The sequence below is a fragment of the Monodelphis domestica genome, chromosome 8 (genome assembly GCF_027887165.1).
Source record: "Monodelphis domestica isolate mMonDom1 chromosome 8, mMonDom1.pri, whole genome shotgun sequence".
Taxonomy (NCBI): domain Eukaryota; kingdom Metazoa; phylum Chordata; class Mammalia; order Didelphimorphia; family Didelphidae; genus Monodelphis; species Monodelphis domestica.
This window is the reverse complement of record NC_077234.1, coordinates 160,712,042-160,732,744: the sequence shown is the minus strand read 5'-3', so window position 1 is coordinate 160,732,744 and position 20,703 is coordinate 160,712,042. Positions and strand designations below refer to the sequence as shown.

At 35.2% G+C, this 20,703-nt stretch overlaps 1 protein-coding gene and 1 non-coding gene across 2 annotated transcripts in view; both read right to left on the bottom strand.

Annotated features, from left to right (window-relative positions):
- Positions 1-20,703, bottom strand: part of DNAJC3 (DnaJ heat shock protein family (Hsp40) member C3) — a 99,495-nt gene that overhangs the window by 45,205 nt on the left and 33,587 nt on the right. Inside the window, exon 4 of the mRNA XM_001366295.4 lies at positions 17,602-17,676. Coding sequence (XP_001366332.1) covers positions 17,602-17,676 — 75 coding nt within the window. The remainder of the gene's footprint in view (positions 1-17,601; positions 17,677-20,703) is intronic.
- Positions 7,025-7,083, bottom strand: MIR12297F (microRNA mir-12297f). Its single transcript, NR_162954.1, has one exon. It is a non-coding gene; the product is annotated as a microRNA mir-12297f (primary transcript).

Below are 20,703 nucleotides of genomic sequence, written 5' to 3'. Positions count from 1 at the left end.
CTATATAGTCATAGGAAATAGAGGCTAACTTCTCATTCAATTAGTAGAGAGAACTCCTGGTGAGAAAATTCCTTTTACCAATGCAAGACACTATTTTCTCTGTTACTTAAAATCTTTAAAAGTTGCCTGGGGCACATAGTTACTCAACTATTACAGGTCCCAGGTAAGACTTAAAACACTTACTGAATGGCACACAGATTACCCAAGTCATAGAGGAAGGTTTAATTTTTACTGAAATTGAAGCTGACTTAGAGTGGAATAACAGACGCCATAATGTTAGACTCAGCACATATTAGAATTGAAAGAGACCTTTACAGGTCTTTGTTTGACCTCAACATTTTAAAGAGAAGGAAAAAAAATTCAAGAATGAGTGTCAGATCAACTGGATTACAGAAAAATGAGCATGCAATGAAGCACCAGTCAGGAGCCCCTACAGGTCAGGTAAACAGAAAATGAGGGCCCTCCATCTTTTTACAATCTAGTACTAACACCACCTCAACTCCCAGATCTATGTATATTCTCCATCCTGCTTGGGGATCCCTGTCCCCACGAGGCCACAAGGCTCTAGCCTCTATCTCCTTCTTACCTAAAGTACAAATTCATTAAAATTTTCCACCCATGAGCTAATCTCAGATGCAAAACTGCAACTGCCCCAAACTAATTAATGCTCCAGTGATCTCATTTTAGACTTCTTAAGAAGCAACAAAGAGAACTGACTGATCATGTGGTGAAGATGGGGTAAAACCAATGGAGAGTCTCAACTTTAAAGCTATCCTCACAATGTCATGAGGAAGGGAGGCCCCCAGAACACTGGACAGATTCTCAATCATAAGCCTCTGGGAGAATACAGAAAAGGGTCACACAGAAGGACAAGGATGGGATGGGTTGAGATGTACATATTCATTTGAGAATTTTAGTTAATTTGAGGGCAAGAACAACACAAAAGATCCATCTGCTAAGTAAATGTAATAATCTTTTTTTAATGAGTTCTTTAAAAGAAAAATGTATACTGAAGAAAATAATCATCAGAGTTAAACACCAGGTAATAACTTAAAAAAAAATAATACCTCAAGATCTTTAATTAGTAAATCCAAAGGGCAATGAAAAACAATAGTACAAGGAGAATCCACATCAATAAAATTATAAAACCTTTTAGAGTATTGAAGTAAGTTTGGTACTTAAGTAGTAAAAATTTATTTAATAAAAAAAGTATATGCATTCTTGGTGTTCATCCCTTCACATACTTCGTATAATTGAATTGGTAGTCTAAGAAATTTTTCAAAAAGTGGAAAAGTAATGAAATTCTTGATTTGTAATCAAGAGTAATTTTTCTAAGGGCATCTACGTAGCTCAGTAGACAGAGAGCCAAGGCTACAGACAGGTCCTTGGTTCAAATCTGACCTCAGATACTTCCTAGCGGCATGATCCTGGGCAAGTCACTTACCTTTCATTTTCTAGTACATAACACTCTTCTGCCTTAGAATCAATACTCAGTATTGATTCTAAGATGGAGGGTAAGGGTTAAAACAATAAAAATCTTTCTAGCATTATTTTCAGGAGTTAAAAGATTTCATGAAGTGGATATTACCTCCAATAAAATTAAGAATTATGTTTTACTACTCCATTTCACATTACCTTTTATACCTTTATAACTTAAGCTCCTTTGTGTGGTAAAAGCGTTTGTATGGATTTTAATTTCTGTCGTCTGTTTTAAGGAAAACACACAGTGTGCTCCTTAATTTCCCTATTTTTAATAGTTTAGTACTAGAAATAGTAGAGTTGATTAGTCAATTATGTCTATTAACAAAAAACAATCAATCTGAGGAACAATGAAGTGGGGTAAAAATTAGCTGCCTAGAGAGACTGTCTAAAATTTTATTGAAAGATAAAATGACAACCACCAACTACTGGAAATCATTTTGAGGTAATCAATAATTCTATAAAGCACATTTTAAAAGGTAATTTTGGTACTTTACTTTTGCTGAAGTGCCTTTGCTATTGGCTATAATCTAATAGAGCTCAGAACTTGAAGAAAACCTAAAGATTTTCCCCCTTTAAAGTATTAAAAAAAAAAAAACCCAAAGATAGAATATTTCATATCTCACTATATTCAGCATCATGCATTTCAGTTTAGCAGAATCAATGTGATCTCTGTGTATATTTAAAAAACAATATCATAGTTAGTTATATATTCATTTTTTAACTTGTGCTTTAAAAACTTATGTAGGGGGCAGCTGAGGTGGCTCAGTGAATGGAGAGCCAGGCCTGGAGATGGAAAGATCTGGATTCAAATCTGGCCTTAGACACTTCCTAGCTGTGTGACCCTAGGCACTTTACTTAACCCCCTTTGCCTAGCCCTTACCATTCTTCTGCCTTGATACCAAAACACAGTATTGATTCTAAGACAAAAGGTAAGGGTTTCTTTTTTTTAAGTTGTATAGAAGGATTTCACAATATTAAGTAACAAGTTAATACATATATAATATATATTTTGTTTTAATAAAAATTACTGGAATATAGTATCTAGCAATTAAGATTAGAATAAAATAGAACTTCAGCTCTTTATGAATAAATTATAATTAAAAGTTGGGAATCATATGATATGCCTCCTGTTCTTCCAAAAGACTGTTGGAATATGATCTGACAAAACCTAAAAGTTGGAAAGCTCTGGGAAGAAGCAAGCATAACTTTCTAAACATCAGAATTAGAGTCAATTTTATACCTCTACTTATGCTTATTTCTAAGAATAAATGACTCAGTGAGAAGTATTGCCTATCACATATATGGCCAAATTTATTAGAGATCATCTGAAACCAAAATAAGTTCAACCATCAAAATGTCTGAAATTATGCCTAAAATCCCCACTATTCATTTTCATCATTTGGCTGCTATTAAATAGCAACTATTTCCACAACCCCTTCCACATTTATCAATGTTATTAAAAGGGTGCAATTCAAAACTATTAAGGCATAATGGCTACCTCAAAACAAGTCAACCTTCATAATGTATTCATAAAGTATTATTTTTCAGAGAAATAAAAATATCCCACATCTGTATGTCAATCAGTCCATCTACAAGCATTTATTAAGAACCTACTAGGTACTAGGCATTGTATAAGCACTTGGGATATAAAGACAAGACAGTCCCTGCCCTCCAGGAGCTAATGAAAGATAACACGTAAACAACTAAAGTCTCCAAAGCAAATACCTAGCCATTTAAAGTTAGTTTTAAGTATGAAAATGTGAAACCTTTTTATGATTCTCACCCATGGACCTTTCTAAACCCTGACACAGTTTACAACTAATCTTGTTGGAAAACTCATCAAATAGTTTGTTAAATTCAAATATAATCATAAATAATCTAAGCACTATCTAATTTACATGTGAGTAGTCACATGCAAATATGAACCTATGATTGTTGTTGGAATGATTATTTTCTTCAAGAGTACAGAGGAAACAGATGGCCCTTTAATTTCTCCTGTAAAAGAATGCTGATTGATAATGTGTACAATCCAAATCAAACTGCTTGCCAGCTCTGAGAGGGTAGAGGGGAGAAGGGAAGGGAAGAAGGGACATAATTTGGACCATATAATTTTGGAAAACATGTGGAAATTTGTTATTACATGTAATTTGTAAAATAAAATGTTTATTTTTTTTTAATGCTGGAAACATTGATTATTTCCCAAAGGATGACCAAGAATGAACTTTCACAACAGATTATTTCCTGGGCAGTAGCAATGGGTCAAACTATTCCCAAAGTGCATTCAATCAAAAACTAGCCAGTAATTAAATTTTGACTCCAATCTATAAACATTACAAACATCAGCATATCTAAGTATATTCCAAAGATAGCAATTAGTGTGCCTTCAGTCATAATCAATACTAGACAATTAAAATAAGATCCTTCACATGCAGCAGCATACAAAATACTAAACACAAGATTCAGAGTTATGACTTCTCCTTACTTTCAAGTTTACTATGTAGAATTCACAAATATACTTATAAGTGACCACAAGATTCTATGGCCATGGAAGAAAATAAATTTAATAGTTGATCCTTTAGACAAGGAATAGATAAATAATATTAACTATTAAAGTTTTAAAGAATATATAAATTTGTATGGGCTAATATCACATTCCTGTGGGACTTAAAAAGCCCTTCATAACTTGGCCCCTTCCTATCTTTCCATTCCACTTCTACTTTACTCCCTCCACGTATTTTCTGTTCCTCAAAAACACCACCATCTGCATTTTTACTGGCTGTACTTCATGCCTGAAATATTCTCCCTCCTCATTTTTGCTCTCTCCCCCTAAAACTACTCCAGTATATTCTCTATATATCTTATATCTAGATAGTTGTTAGCATGTTCTCTCCCCGACTAAACCATGAGTTCCCTGAAATCAGAGACAATTTTTTTTGCCTTTCTTTGTATCTCCAGAGGATAGTACAGTGCCTGGTTCATAGTAGGTACTTAACAAATTCTAGTTGAATGGCTTCTACCTGAATGGGATTATAATAAAATTGTCAGATACCTCAAACAGAAATCTCTCTCTCTAAATTTACCTAATCCCTTCTCCACTGTTTCTTCCAAAGAATAAAAAGAGCTCTTCCTTTTAATACATTCTGTCTTCTCCTTGACTATTTTTCAATTTCCCTGCTCTGTAACAAGTAATAACACCTACCATCACATAAACAGCCTGTCATTTAGAATGCAAATACTAATGTATTACAGCATTAAGAAGTACAATAATAAAAACAATGATAATACGAGGTAGTACTTACGTAGAGCTTTAAAGTTTATAAATCACTTTATAAGTATTATTCCATTTTATCCTCATGATCAACCTGGAAGTGATATAATTATCTCCATTTTACAGATACAGAAACTGAGGGAGATAAATTAAGTGACTGGCCCAGGTAAAATTATTTAATCAGACCTAGCTCCTAATTGTATGAAAGAAGAAGGCCTTGGACTTACCCAAATAATTGAGTTTCTACAGAGGAAATGAAGTTTTCACTGCCAATCCATGGATTGGGCTAAACTTGGGAAAAGGGAAGGAAGACGAGATGGGAACACAGAACAAAGTGGAAGCAAAAAGTAAGGCTAGCTATGTACTGCTATCAAGTTATTAGCTGTGCACCTGGATCAAATGAAGAGCTCTTAGAACACTAAAATAGAAGAAATCTAAAAGTGATCCTGAGCATACTGTTTTATAAATGAATTAGCTTACTGCTTTAAAAATGAATTATTAAAGTAGTTCTTTATTCATTCAGTAAGTAAATAGCAGACTATTCTGAAAATGGACTCCTCTGTGGTGAACTGGAAATTGCAGAACATGAAAAACATATGTATAAAGAACTAAACAATTGACCATATCCTGGATTTTTTAATGTTCAATAATATGGGTTAATTATACTTATAAATTTTAGAATCTGTGTTTCACATTTTCCACAGTTCCTTTTATGACAAGAAAACAGGGACATTTACTTCAGCAAGACAGTCTATGATAAGCCCAAAGATCCCACCTTTTGGAACCAAAATCCACTATTTGATAAAAACTGCTGGGAAAATTGGAAGACAGTATGGGAGAGATTAAGTTTGGATCAACATCTCATACCCTACACCAAGATAAACTCAGAAGGAGTTAATGACTTGAATATAAAGAAAGAAACTATAAGTAAATTAGGTGAACATGGAATAGTATACATGTCAGATCTTTGGGAAAGGAAAGATTTTTAAGACCAAGCAAGAGATAGAAAAAAAATCACAAAATGTAAAATAAATAAGTTTGATTACATTAAATTAAAAAGGTTTTGTACAAACAAAACTAATGCAACCAAAATTAGAAGGAAAGCAACACATTGGGAAACAATCTTCATAACAAAAACCTCTGACAAAGATCTAATTACTCAAATTTATAAAGAGCTCAATCAATTGTACAAAAAAATCAAGCCATTCTCCAATTGATAAATAGGCAAGAGACAAGAATAGGCAATTTTCAGATAAAGAAATCAAAACTATTAATAAGCACATGAAAAAGTGTTCTAAATCTCTTATAATCAGAGATGCAAATCAAAACAACTCCGAGGTATCACCTCACACCTAGCAGATTGGCTAACATGACAGCAAAGAAAGTAATGAATGCTGGAGGGGATGTGGCAAAGTGGGGACATTAATGCATTGTTGGTGGAGTTGTGAATTGATCCAACCATTCTGGAGGACAATTTGGAACTATCCCCAAAGGGTGATAAAAGACTGTCTGCCTTTTGATCCAGACAGAGCATTGCTTGGTTTGTACCCCAAAGAGACAATAAGTAAAAAGACTTGTACAAGAATATTCATAGCTGTGCTCTTTGTGGTGGCCAAAAATTGGAAAATGAGGGGGTGCCCTTCAATTGGGGAATGGCTGAACAAATTGTGGTATATGTTGGTGATGGAATACTATTGTGCTCAAAGGAATAATAAAGTGGAGGAATTCCATGGAGACTGGAACAACCTCCAGGAATTGATGCAGAGCGAAAGGAGTAGAACCAGGAGAACATTGTACACAGAGACTGATACACTGTGGTACAATCGGATGTAATGGACTTCTCCATTGGTGGCAATGCAGTGATCCTGAACAACCCAGAGGGATCTATGAGAAAGAGCACTATCTACATCCAGAGGAAGAACTGTGGGAGCAGAAACATGGAAGAAAAACAACTGCTTGATTACATGGGTCGAGGGGGATATGATTGAGGATGCAGACTCTAAATCAGGGGTCCCCAAACTCTTTACACAAGGGGTCAGTTCACAGTCCCTCAGACCGTTGGAGGGCCGGACTATTAAAAAAAAAACTATGAACAAATCTGTATACCACTGTCTGGGATAGCAGAGGCTGCAGCGCTAGCTGTGATGGGCCTGTCACACCTTGCACGGGCCCATCACCGCCACCACTATACAGGCAGCAGTATACACAGTGCAGAATCCCCTCCTCCAGATCACTGCTCACAATGCTGATTTCTTCCATTGTGCAGCCACATAATCCTTTGTGCAGAACCTTGTTCTCATTCAGTTACTCTCAGAACAAGGTGCCACACAAAGGATTATGTCACCGGATGTAGTCCTGTACGTGAGCAACGTCACACTTTGCGGCATTGCCACATACAGTACTCTAGGAAAACAGAATGCAGATGCATCCTGTGCTCCTTTCACTGACCACCAATGAAAGAGGTGCCCCTTCTAGAAGTGTGGTGGTAGTAGTAGTAGTAGTAGTAGTAGTAGTAGTAGTAGTAGTAGTAGTAGTAGTAGTAGTAGTAGTAGTAGTAGTAGTAGTCTCCTCTCGGTAACCAAGGATGACGATTGTCTTTGTGCGTTTTCATCTATGATAGATGAGTGTGCACAAAGACACTTGTGCGTGAAGGAGATTTAAGTGGAAAAGTCGATGCACAGAGGCAGTCCCACTCTCTTGGCATTGGAAGCCTGGGTCCAGTGGCACGAAAAGTCGTTACACCTGGAGACTTCCTCAGCTGCATTGGATGGCCGTGTTGTCTTTTGTTCTCCAACACGCCCTAAGCACTCCACAGTGCTTTGCTGCATTGCCATCTCAGCCGTTGAACCTTCTTATTGGTTTCTTCCATCTGTTCAGCTGAAGCAGTCTTCACATGCTGGGTGAGCAAGGCCCTGGTTCACTAGGGGTCAACGACCTGATGGTTACTCTCAAAAGGTTTAGCCAGCCTGTCGAAGCCGTTGCCCGGGGTGTGGCCTCTGCCACATGCTAGCAGCTACTAGGAGCCACAAGTGTGAGCTAGGTGTCAGGTGGGGGTCAGAGGCTGAAGAGCTATCCTAGAAGGGCATGACAAGCCCTCCATACCAGAGATACTACCCCTAAACACCCCATAAACCGGACTCACCCAAAAAACACAAGGAAATAGCAGAGTGAATTAGAAACCAAAACCCTAGTATATGCTGTCTACAAGAAACACACATGAGGAAGGTATACACACACAGGATAAAAGTAAGAGAATGGAGCCAAATCTATTGGACATCAATGGAGAAAAAGAAGTCAGGAGTTGCAATCATGATATCTGAAAAAGCCAAAGTAAAAATAAATCTAGTCAAAAAAGATAGGGAAGATAATTACATCCTAATAAAAGGCAGTATAGGGAAATATCAGTACTCAACATATGTGCACAAAATGGCATAGCATCCAAATTTCTAAAGGAGGAACTAGTGGAGCTCAAGGATTAAATAAATAGAAAAACTACACTAGTGGGAGATGTGAACCTTCCTCTATCCGAACTAGATAAATCAAACCAAAAAAATAAATAAGAAAGAGGTAAGAGAAGTGAATGAAATCTCAGAAAACTTAGAGTTAGTGGAAATGTGGAGAAAAATAAATAGGGACAAAAAAGGAATACACCTTCTTTTCAGGAATACAAGGATGGTTCAGTATTAGGAAAACTATCCATATAATTGACCATATTAACGAACAAACCAACAAAAATCACATGTTTAATTTCCAGTTAATTTCTGACTTGACTCTCCTTGTACCCTTACTAATTATTATTTTCATTGAATTGTGAATTAGTAAGGGTACAAGGAGAGGCAAATCAAAAATTAACTGGAAATTACACACTATGATTCTCCAAAATCAGTTAGTTAAAAAACAAATCATAGAAACAATTAATAATTTCATTGAAGAAATTGACAATGATGAGTCATCCTTTCAAAAACTATGAGATGCAGCCAAAGCAGTACTCAGGGTTAAATTTATATCTTTGAGTTCATATATTAACAAATTAGGGAGGGCAGAGGTCAATGACTTGGAATTGCAAATTAAAAAACCAGAAAGTGAACAAATTAAAAATCCTTAGATGAAAACTAATTAGAGATCATAAAAATCAAAGGAAAAATTAATAAAATTGAAAGTCAAAGAACTATTAATTCAATAAATGACTAGAAGCTGGTACTTTGAAAAAAAACAAAAAATAAACAAAGTACTGGTCAATCTAATTAAAAAAAAAAGAAAGAAAACCAAATTGACAGTATACAAGATGAAAAAGAAGACCTCACCTCTAATGAAGAGGAAATTAAGGCAATCATTAAAAACTATTATGCCCAATTACATGGTAATAAATATGGCAATCCAGGTGATATGGATGACTATTTAAAAAATATAAATTGCATATATTAACAGAGGAAGCAATAGAATACTTAAACAACCCCATATCATAAAAATGAATTGTACAAGTCATCAAAGAACTCCCTAAGAAAAAATCCCCAGGTCCTGATGGATTCACCAGTGAATTCTATCAAACATTCAGAGAACAGTTAATCCCAATACTATACAAACTATTTGACAGAATAAGCAAAGAAGGAGTTCAACCAAATTCCTTTTACAACACAAATATGGTACTGATTCCAAAGCCATGCAGATCAAAAACAGAGACAGAAAACTATAGACCAATCTCCTTAATGAACATAGATGCAAAAATCTTAAATAGAATACTAGCAAAAAGACTCTAGCAAGTGATCACGAGAGTTATTCACTATGACCAGGTAGGATTCATACCAGGAATACAAGGATGGTTCAATATTAGGAAAACCATCCACATAATTGACCATATTAACAAAAACAAACCAACAAAAATCACATGATTATCTCAATAGATGCAGAAAAAGCCTTTGATATAATACAAAAACATTCATATTGATAACACTAGAAAGTATAGGAATAGAAGGGCCTTACCTAAAAATAATAAACAATATATATATATATATCTAAAACCATCACCAAACATCATCTGCAATGGGAATAAACTAGAAGCCTTCCCAATAAGATCAAGAGTGAAACAAGGATGGCTGTTATCACCTCTATTATTTAACATTGTACTAGAAACACAAGCAGTAGCAATTAAAGAAGAAAAAGAAATTGAAGGCATCAAAATAGACAATGAGGAGACTAAGCTACCACTCTTAGCAGATGAAATGATGGTCTACTTAAAGAATCCTAGAGAATCAACTAAAAAGTAGAAATAATCAACAACTTTAGCAATGTTGCAGGATAAAAAATAAACCTACATAAGTCATCAGAATTTCTATATATCTCCAACCCATTTCAGCAGCAAGAATTAGAAAGAGAAATTCTATTTAAAATCAGTGGAATAGACTTGGGGTAATTGACCTCAGCAAGACAGTCTATGATAAGCCCAAAGATCCCAGCTTTGGGGACCAAAACCCACTATTTGATAAAAACTGCTGGGAAAATTGGAAGACAGGATGGGAGAGATTAGGTTTGGATCAGCATCTTACACCCTACACCAAGATAAACTTAGAATGGGTGAATGACTTGAATACAAAGAAGGAAACTATAAGCAAATTATGTGAACACAGAATAGTATACTTGTCAGATCTTTGGGAAAGGAAAGACTTTAAAACCAAGCAAGAGCTAGAAAAAAAAATCACAAAATATAAAATCAATAATTTTGATTACATCAAATTAAAAAGGTTTTGTAGAAACAAAACCAATGCAACCAAAATTAGAAGGGAAGCAACAAATTGGGAAACAATCTTCATTACAAAAACCTCTGACAAAGGTCTAATTACTCAAATTTATAAAGAACTAAACCAGTTGTACAAAAAAATCAAGCCATTCTCCAATTGATAAATGGGCAAGAGACATGAATAGGCAATTTTCAGTTAAAGAAATCAAAACTATTAATAAACACATGAAAAAGTGCTCTAAATCTCTCATAATCAGAGAGATACAAATCAAAACAATTCTGAGGTATCACCTCATACCCAGCAGATTGGCTAACACGACAGCAATAGAAAGAAATGAATGCTGGAAGGGATGTGGCAAAGTGGGGACATTAATGCATTGCTGGTGGAGTTGTGAACTGATCCAACCATTCTGGAGGACAATTTGGAACTATCCCCAAAGGGCGATAAAAGACTGTCTGCTTTTTGATCCAGCCATAGCACTGCTGGGTCTGTACCCCAAGGAGGTAATAAGGAAAAAGACTTGTACAAGAATATTCATAGCTGCACTCTTTGTGGTGGCAAAAAATTGGAAAATGAGGGGGTGCCCGCCCTTCAATTGGGGAATGGCTGAACAAATTGTGGCATATGATGGTGATGGAATACTATTGTGCTCAAAGGAATAATCAAGTGGAGGAATTCCATATGAATTGGAATGACCTACAGGAATTGATGCAGAGCAAAAGGAGCAGAACCAGAACACTGTACACAGAGACCGATACACTGTGAGGTACAATTGAATGTAATGGACTTCTCCATTAGTGGCAATGCAGTGATCCTAAACAACTTGGAGGGATCTACGAGAAAAAACACTATCCACATTCAGAGAAAAAACTGTGGGAGTAAGAAACACAGAAGAAAAACAACTGCTTGAATACATGGGTTGAGGGGATAAGGCTGGAGATGTAGACTCTAAATGAATATCCTAATGCAAACACCAACAGCATGGAAATAGGTTTTGATCAAGGACATATGCAATACCGAGTGAAATTGTGCATCAGCTACGGGAAGGATGGGTGGAGGGGAGGGAGGGGAAAAATATGATTCTTTTAACCAAGGAATAACATTCTAAATTGACTAAATAAATTAAAAAAAAAAAAGAATGCTGAAGACCACACCAAAAAACTTTTTGACTGTACTAAGGGCAAGGAAAAACAAAACAAAGATAAGCCTTTCTCAAAATGGTCTGGCAATGTTAATAAGAAAAAGAGAAAGCACAACTACTCAACTACTTTTGCATTCATTTTCTTTGTAAAAATGAAGAATTCTGACAGAAAATAATTAAAGGGGAATTCAGGCCAGGATCAATCAGAATATAAGATTTATATGTTCTAAATAAATCAAGCCTAGATAAATTACACACCATGATACTTAAAGATTCTGCAAATATGGTTGCTGAACTGTTATTTATCATCCTCAAGGAATGGCAGGGAATGAAAGAGCTGGGAGACAGAAAGTAGGTAAACATAACAACTTTCCCAAAAAAAGGGAGGAGGTAGAATCTGCAAACTATAATCTGGAAACCCTTAAAATTTCTGGTAAAATTGCAGCAATTAACCAACAAGCACTTACTAAATGCTTAGTATATTCCAAACAATGTGCTACATGCTGAGAGTACAAAGAAAAAGCAAAAAACATACTTGTCCTCAAGAAGCTTACATTCTTAGATAAACCATATATGTCTATATAAGAGACATATGGAATACACAGAAAATCTTAACAGGAAAAGCACTAGCAGCCTTGGAACTGGGAAAGACTCTTATAGAAGGTGGAGTTTGGTCTAAGTCTTGAAGAAAGCCATGAACACTCACAGGCTGAAATGAGGAGAGAAGTCCAGGCACAGGTGGGGCAGGTAGTACAAAGGCAGAAAGAAGAGAGATGAAGCCTGTGTTCAGAATGGCAAGTTTGCCAGGATGGCTAGACCTCAGAGTGCATGGAGAGATATAATATACAAATCTAGGAGTCAATAAAAATGTGAGAAGCTTTTAAATGCCAAAGAGGAATTTATAATCAATATGAGAGGTAACTCAGAACACTTGGAGTGCACTAACTTGGGGAGATGAGCGGGAGTCATGGGGGTCAGACCTATGATTCAACAAATCACTTTGGCAACAGTGTAGCAGATAGAAGAGCATGGGAAAGAGATCTCATGCAGGATAATGTAATAGAAGGCTATTGCAACAGGCTAAGATGTGATAAGGGCCTAAAGTAAGATGATGTCTCCATGAATTGAGAGATTTAAAAAAAAAAATATATATATATATATATATATATGAAACATTGTGACAAAAGAAAACTACCAAGATTTGGCAACTGAGTAGTTATGTAAGGTAAGTGTAGTGAGTGAAAATTAGGAAAGGGGACAAGAATGCCACAGACATTCGTATTCATCATAATAATAGTAGAGAAGTTTGGGAAAAGATTAGCTGGGAAGAGGAGAAATAATGATGAGTTGTTTGAGAAATAGTGAGTGTGAAAATACCTGAGGAACATCCATTTCTAAATATCTTATAGGCAGTGCAGAAAGAACTGGAAGTCAGGAAAGTCTAAGTTGGATATACAGATCTGGAATTCATAGAGATGATAACGACCCTCAGAGCAAAAGAAATCACCAAGCAAGAAATAATATAAATTGAAAAGAGAAAAAAGCCCAGGAGAGAACCTTAGGGGACACATGTAGGTCAATGGAGAGGAATGATTCATTCAGAAGTCTTCTCTCTCTCTCTTTTTTTTAAATAAAATAGAAAAATACTGTTATATAACTGCCTTTATTTATTCTTCTTCTTCTAATATAAGGCTCCTCATACCTATAAGACAAGACCATTTAATTAACAAACTTTGCTTAAAAATCTGTAAATAAAGTAAAACTCTTTCATAGCATGATACAAATGAATATTCAGCAAAAATAGACCTAGAAGGAACAGTTAGACATGTGAGTAGGGTAATGAAAACCAAGAAAAGTTAATTTAATAGATTGTAGGGAGTGAGCATAGATTCATGAAAATAAGTCACACCATTTCCTATTTTTAATAATTACTAGAATGACAAACAGAGTAATGCTATAGTCATAGCATATGTGGAATTCAATAAAAGCATCTAAGAAAAAACTATCATAGTACCTTTATGAATGAGATGGAACAAAAAAGATTTCTCTATTTCACTATGGCTAGGTAATTTTATAAATGGTTGAAAGACCATGTCCAAAGAAGATTAATTTTAAAAATAATGTCAACCTACAGAGAAATCTCAGGTATATGTGATGCTCATAAATACATAAATACATGAGTGTGATGCTTATCAAAAATACAGATGATACAAGTTTAGTAGGGTATAATATATTTCTTAGAGGGACCCAAAAATCTCAGATGTAATGACAGTCAAGCCAGCTAGGGACCAAAGTAGATAGAGTGCCAGGTCTGAAGTCAGGAGGGACTTTGAATCTGGCCTCAGACACTTCCTAACCTTATGACGCTAGGCAAGTCACTTAACCCTGCTCAGCTCTTACCCTAAAGAGAAAAATAAAAAGAAAGATGTAATGTAGTGCAAAATTTAAACAGAATAAAGGTCCTTATCTCAGGTTCAAAAAATTACCCCTAGTAGTATAAGTCAAAGGAATGACCAGAAGAGTTCACTATTAAAAACAACAACAACAACAACAACAACCACCCAAGGGTAAAGGAGTTGGCAAGCTGATAAAATGGAGAATAAAAGACAATTTAGAACTCAATACTAAAAGTAATGCTGAGGTGGAGGCAGAATGGTCTCACTATATAACAAACTCTTGCTTGTCAATGGTCCTTTCTGATGGGTTCCTCAAATTACAAATCCTACAAATGTGATCTGAACTCTACTGTTGCAACTTAAAAAAACATTGACTCTTGTTCAAACTTTTTTGAGTCTATGAAAGGCAGCATGGTAAAACAGAAAGACCAGTGGATCTGGGGTTAGGAGTTCTGGGTTCAAATTCAAGCTCTTCTGCTTAGCTGTCCAACCTACAAGTCACTTAAACTCATTATATCTCATTTCCTCTGGGGGATAGAACTCTATGTCTGATCCCTTATACATTTTCTACCTTCAATACAAAGACAGCTGAACAAAATGATTAAGACTCTACTGACATCTAGTGGTCTTCTATTAGTTTCTTATATAATATTTCTGATAATGGTCAATGGAGAGGGATGAGTTATTTAGAAATTTGTTTTATAAAACAGAAAAACTGCTATAACTGCCTTTTTATTATTCTTCTAATATGTGGATCCTCACACCTATGAAAAGCTCATTTGAGCAACAAAGTTTGCTCAAAAATTTGAAAAGTAAGTAAAAATTACATTTGTCCAAGGACTTTCCTGAATATATTGTTATGTTTTTCTTTATCAATAGAAATGAAAAAGAAAAAAAAAACATGTAAAAATGAGCTTCAGTTGGGCACTTAAGATCAAAGTGAATAATTAACTATTGTTAAACAATAAAAGGAAGTTAAAATAAGTGTCTCAGTCTTGTTTTGAATTATTCAGTTGGATAGACTCTATTACTTTAAAATAAAAGAAAATAAAACTATCTGAAGCCCCAGAAAAATATAATCAGATCTAAAATTCTTTACTAATCTTCTTTTATATACAAAAACTGAAGGGACTTTTTTCCTTTTTTTTTTAAAGCCTCCTAGGGACTCTCAAAATAAGAGATCTTCAAAAGGCTCCCTCTCATCATCTCTTATGCAACTCAAAAGACTGGTTGCAAGAAAGGAGATCATCAGCCTAGCAAAAAAAAAATTGTCACCAATATACATTAAGACAATAAATCAGCAACGATCAACAGCTAATTATCCAATATTAAGTGAACTCCTAGAGTCCTGAAAAATAGAGAAAATCTTAAATTTTACTATGTAAGTTATATCTAAATATAGTTGTCTGATGATAAGAGTACAATGTTAAATGAAGATACAGCTACAGTAGGAAGTATTTTGGAAAACTGTAAACACATGGCAGAATTATTGTAAAACTTTTGAATTCACTTGGCTAGTTCACCAACTGGTAAAAGAACATGAACTTTACAGATGAAACTTATGTACCTAAAATTTAAAAAAGAAGACTTCATAAAAATCTTTCACAAAACAAAGAATCTTATAGTTGGAAGAAACATTAGCACTAATTGAACTCTCACATCTCAAAGAAAATGAGACCTAGAGAAGTTATAATTTCCCAGGTCTTTCAATAGCTGCTTAGTAGGTGAGGCTGGACTAGAAACCAGAGTTTCTAACCTCACTTTCTATGTTTTTTCCCACTTCTGTAAGAATTGAAATAATATTTCTACCCAGATATATATTTTATAAAGTTTACTAGAAAGAGTAGATAATTATTCATCTAAGTAACCTGACCACGGAGTACCTAGCCAGCAAGTCTCTTCCTCCTTCCCTCTTATGCCTTCCTGCTCTGTCCCGCTTCTTCCTTCTTTGTTCTCTTCTTGCTTCTCCCTCCCCTCAAGCCCAAAGCCTTGACTTTTATTGACATACAGCATGTAAAGGAAGGCAAACCTGGCACAACTGTGTTATGTCAAGAATGTTTGATGGACAAGTCAAGCTACTCAGGAGGGGAAGGGGATGAACTTCCTAGACACAATTCCTCATATTATATTTTGGAAACTAGCTTTTGAATATATTCTTTCACTTATTATTTTACAATCAGCAAAATACTTAAAACCACATGAAAGCTGTTAAATGAAATTATGTATTAAATTTTGGGTTCAATTTTCATAAAAAGTCTGATCAAAGGCAAACGAAATATTCAGGGTAACTCCAGTATCCCCTACAAATAGCATTTTCCATGGGAACAGCTGTCATGACAACCATTTTTAAACGATGACTTCTATACCTGTGTTTTTACCCCTTCGATACTTCAGATACTTGAACTGATTTCTCCTCTTTTACACAGAAACACAAATACAAATTAACAAAATGTTCTGTTAAAATAGAACCTTTTGAAAATGTTTCTACAGTTTAAGATTTTAATTGGTCTCATGTCTGTTTTACTATTCAGTGGTCTGGAATGTGAAGTAACTAAAAGGTAAATGCTAGTTAAATATTTTGTAGTTTTTAAAAAGGACAAACAGGAAAGTAATTATTTTGGGCATTTTTCACCATTATATTGTCTCTATGATGTTATTAATATATTCTAATCAAATTTCACCACAATACCATGAAAACTATTAATTGTTTGACTAATCACCTAAGATATAAATCAAAGAGTCAAGGATAATCAAAACAATATTACCTCACCTACTTACCATACCACTTATAACATTATTCTTGCCAAAAGGAACACTCTCCTCCTACTCTTTTTTAGATGGCTAAAATAAAAACTTTGAAATATTTTGAAAATAAGGTTAATAATTGATACTTTTAATTACCAATACTTATCATATGATAAGTGAAAATAAGAATCATGTATCTTTTTCAGCTTCTATTTCTGGTTAGGAGAGACAACACCTACAACAGATCAAATGTCAGGATAAATAACTAGCTAACACTTTCTGTATATGTCTTTTCGGAAAGATTCCTGGGAAGAACTGTTGGCAATAAGTAGTATACCTTAGGCTTTATATTGAGCCTTCTTTCAGTTACAATCCAAAAATAAAACCAAAGAACTTCCACTATTATTTACCTTTAATGAAAATGGGTAGCTACAAAAAACCAGCTTTTAAAAAGATGTGAAACCCCTTTTACATGAGGCAAAAAGCATCACAGGAAACTAATGGTATTCATATGATAGTGCAGTTTATACTAAGATTCTCATAGAAGAAATGCCAAAGCATGAATCAGTTACAAATACTAAATTAAATCAATATATTTAATGCATTTTTCTAAATGTTCAAAATATGATTTTTCATATCAATCACTGTTATTACTTTATGTGGATTATTTCATATACTTTATATGAGATCAATTTAGTCAGAAAAAAATGTAATTTTCCCCCTAACCATAAAAATACCTTTAATATAGGCCACAAGACCCAGAATTCATTATATAATATGCTGACACTAAATAAAAATGTCACAATCAAACCAGGCAATACATTCAAAACTTACCACTTTTTTAAAGTCATCCTCTGCTTCCTCAAGCTTTCCTTGCTTAAGTAGTAAGTGACCTCTCTGTAATCGTGCCTAGAAAAAAATAAATATTTTAGATATTTTGAAATTCAAAATTCTTATTAAATCCTACAGGGTTTGAGGAGAAGTGGTGGTGGAAAAAAGTATTAATATTTTCCCAAAATTAAATAATAAAGCAAAATGTTGAGACCTATTTTCACCTAAAATCAGAAGAAATATAAATAACATACAGTCTCTTCTTGCTCTAGATCTATGATTCTATAGACCCCTCTAGAAACTATTAAAAGAACAAGAAAAAATTGAATGTTATTTGCATTTCTGATTTTTAGAAAAAGATTTCCATACTTCAACAATAAAAACTATTTGCTTTAGCATTTTAAAAAATTTGGAAATATCTTAATAAGAGTCTTAATTGAGCCTGATAAACCTATATATAGGTTTATATATATAGACTATAGAATCAACATTCTTCAAAAGATGACTGACAAGAATGAAAAATTATAATTCTCTCTGAAGATTTTAAGTACTACAGTCACCTAGGATTATCCTTGTGTGAAGAGTGGGCTATGTCAGGAGGCAGAGTCAAGATGGCGGCATACAGGCAGCAAAAGTTCAGACCTCTGAAAACTCTTCCTCACTGATTACAAACTAAATGCTCCTCGGGGATTGAAAATCAAACCTAACAATAAGACAGAGCCAAGGAATCCTCGTGCTGGACTCAATTCAAAAGGTAGGCCCCCAAAAGCTAGAATTCCAAAACACTTGGGTTTAAGGGGAAGGAAGAAGAAAGGTCCTGGGACCCACCCCCCACCTAGAGCGCTAAGCCTCTAGCGGCAGCTAGAACACCACTGGTCAGGCAAAGGCACTGGGGTCTGGAGGGAGTATCTTGCAGGCAAAGCTGTGCCAGGCTCAGAGCATCAAACACAGGCAGTGGGGAAGCAGTTAGAGAAGAAATGCAGAGCACAGAGTGGGAGGAATAGTTACAGCAGCACAGAAACTCCATATTGCACCCCCCCCCCAGGTTTTGGCTGTAGGGCACATCCACCAACCCAGCTGGACATAATCCCATCAAAACCTCAAGAGGGCAGCAAAGTTCAAGATCCAAAACCCCTCCCCAACAGACTGATGGACTTAATCCCATCAAAGCCTCCAGAGGGCAGGGAACCTCAAGCTCTAATCCCCACCCCCACCCCAGACTATGCTGAGAGATTTGCTGACAAAACTCCAAGGGTGAAGGCGGAAAGAAAAAACCCAAAACCACAAAAAAAAAGAGGAGGAGGAAGTCAGGCAAAAGCAGGGAGTAAAGAGGGGGTAAATATGAGCAAACAACAGAAAAAGCAAAAAGAAATTACAATCTACAGCTTCTATACAGGCAATAAACAAAGAGCAAACAGAACAGAGAAAGATGAGGGAACACCAAGCAAAAAAACAGAATACCCAGTGAATTGGACACAGGCTCTGGAAGAACTCAAAATACAATTCAAAACACAATTAAGAGAGGCTGAAGAAAACTTTAAAAGCAAGATAAGTCATCTGTAAACAGAAAACAAGGTCTTGAAAGCCAAAATTAATCAGCTTGAAAATGAGGCAAAAAAGATGACCTCCAAAGAAAATCAGACCAGAAGGAAAAGGATGACCAAAAAGCTAGGGAAGAAATTCAGTCTTTAAAATCCAGAATAAACAACTAGAAGCAAGCTACTTCATAAGGCAGCAGGACACCATAAAACAAAAAAGAATGAAAAAATCGAGGAAAATATGAAGCACCTCATTCACAAAACAGAAGATTTAGAAAATCTTTCCAGGAGAGATAACTTGAGAATCATTGAAATACCAGAAGACCATGACAAAAGAAAAAGCCTGGACATCATACTACAGGAAATTTATCCAAGAAAACTGCCCCGATATTCTAGAACAAGAAGAAAAAGTGGAGACTGAAAGAATCCACAGACCACCTCCTGTACTTAATCCCCAACTGACAACACCCAGGAAAGTTATAGCCAAATTCAAGAACTATCAGACCAAAGAAAAAACATTACAAGCTACTAAGAAGAAGTCATTTAGATACCATGGAACCACAGTGAGGATGACACAGGATCTGGTTGCATCTACACTGAAGGACCAAAAGGTATGGAACATCATATTCTGGAAAGCAAGGGAACTAGGTCTACAACCAAGAATCAATTACCCAGCAAAACTGACTACATTCTTACAGGGGAAAGTATGGTCATTAAACAAAACAGAAGAATTCCAAGCATTTGTAAAGAAAAGACCAGACCTGAACAGAAAATTTGATGCCCAAGCATAGAACTCAAGAGAATCATCAAAAGGTAATTAAAAGGGAAAAAACAAAAAACAAAAAAAAATACTTATTTTTTAAGAGACCCAATAAGTTAAAATGATATTTATGTATCCCTATAAGAAAAGAGGTCATTGGTAACTCTTAAAAATTGTTATTATTACCTGAGCAGCTAGAAGAATTACACTTAAAAGGAACAGTGACAACCCTTATAGGATGAAATGTCAATAAAGATGTATACATACATATGTATGCATAAATACATATGTATGTCATATATATATATATATATATATATATATATAGACATATATATATACACACAACTAGAGCTTTAAAAAGAGCTTAATACCAAAAGAAATGGGAAAAGAAGCAAAAAGGGGTAAATTTCTATGTCACAAAGAAGCTCATGGCGTGGGGGGAGGAGGGGAGAACATCAATACACAGGAAAGGTAAAGAGATTGGAAAAAGGAAATACTCAACTCTTACCTGCATTGAAATTGACTCAAGAGAGGGAAGAACAAGCAAATCCATTCGGGCAGACAATTAATTTGCACCCTATAGGGAAGTAGAAGGGTAACAAACAGACTGGTAGGGGAAGGAATCAGTACAAGGGAGGGACAGGGTGGGGGGTAGTTTAAAAAGACTGTAAAGAAAATAAGGGGGGGGGAATAAGAAAGAGAGGGTAGAAAGGGAAGTAAAATAAGGGTGGGGATTAGGGGAACTGATTAAAAACAAAACATTTGTACAGAAGGAATACACCTTCTTTTCAGTAGCACATGGTA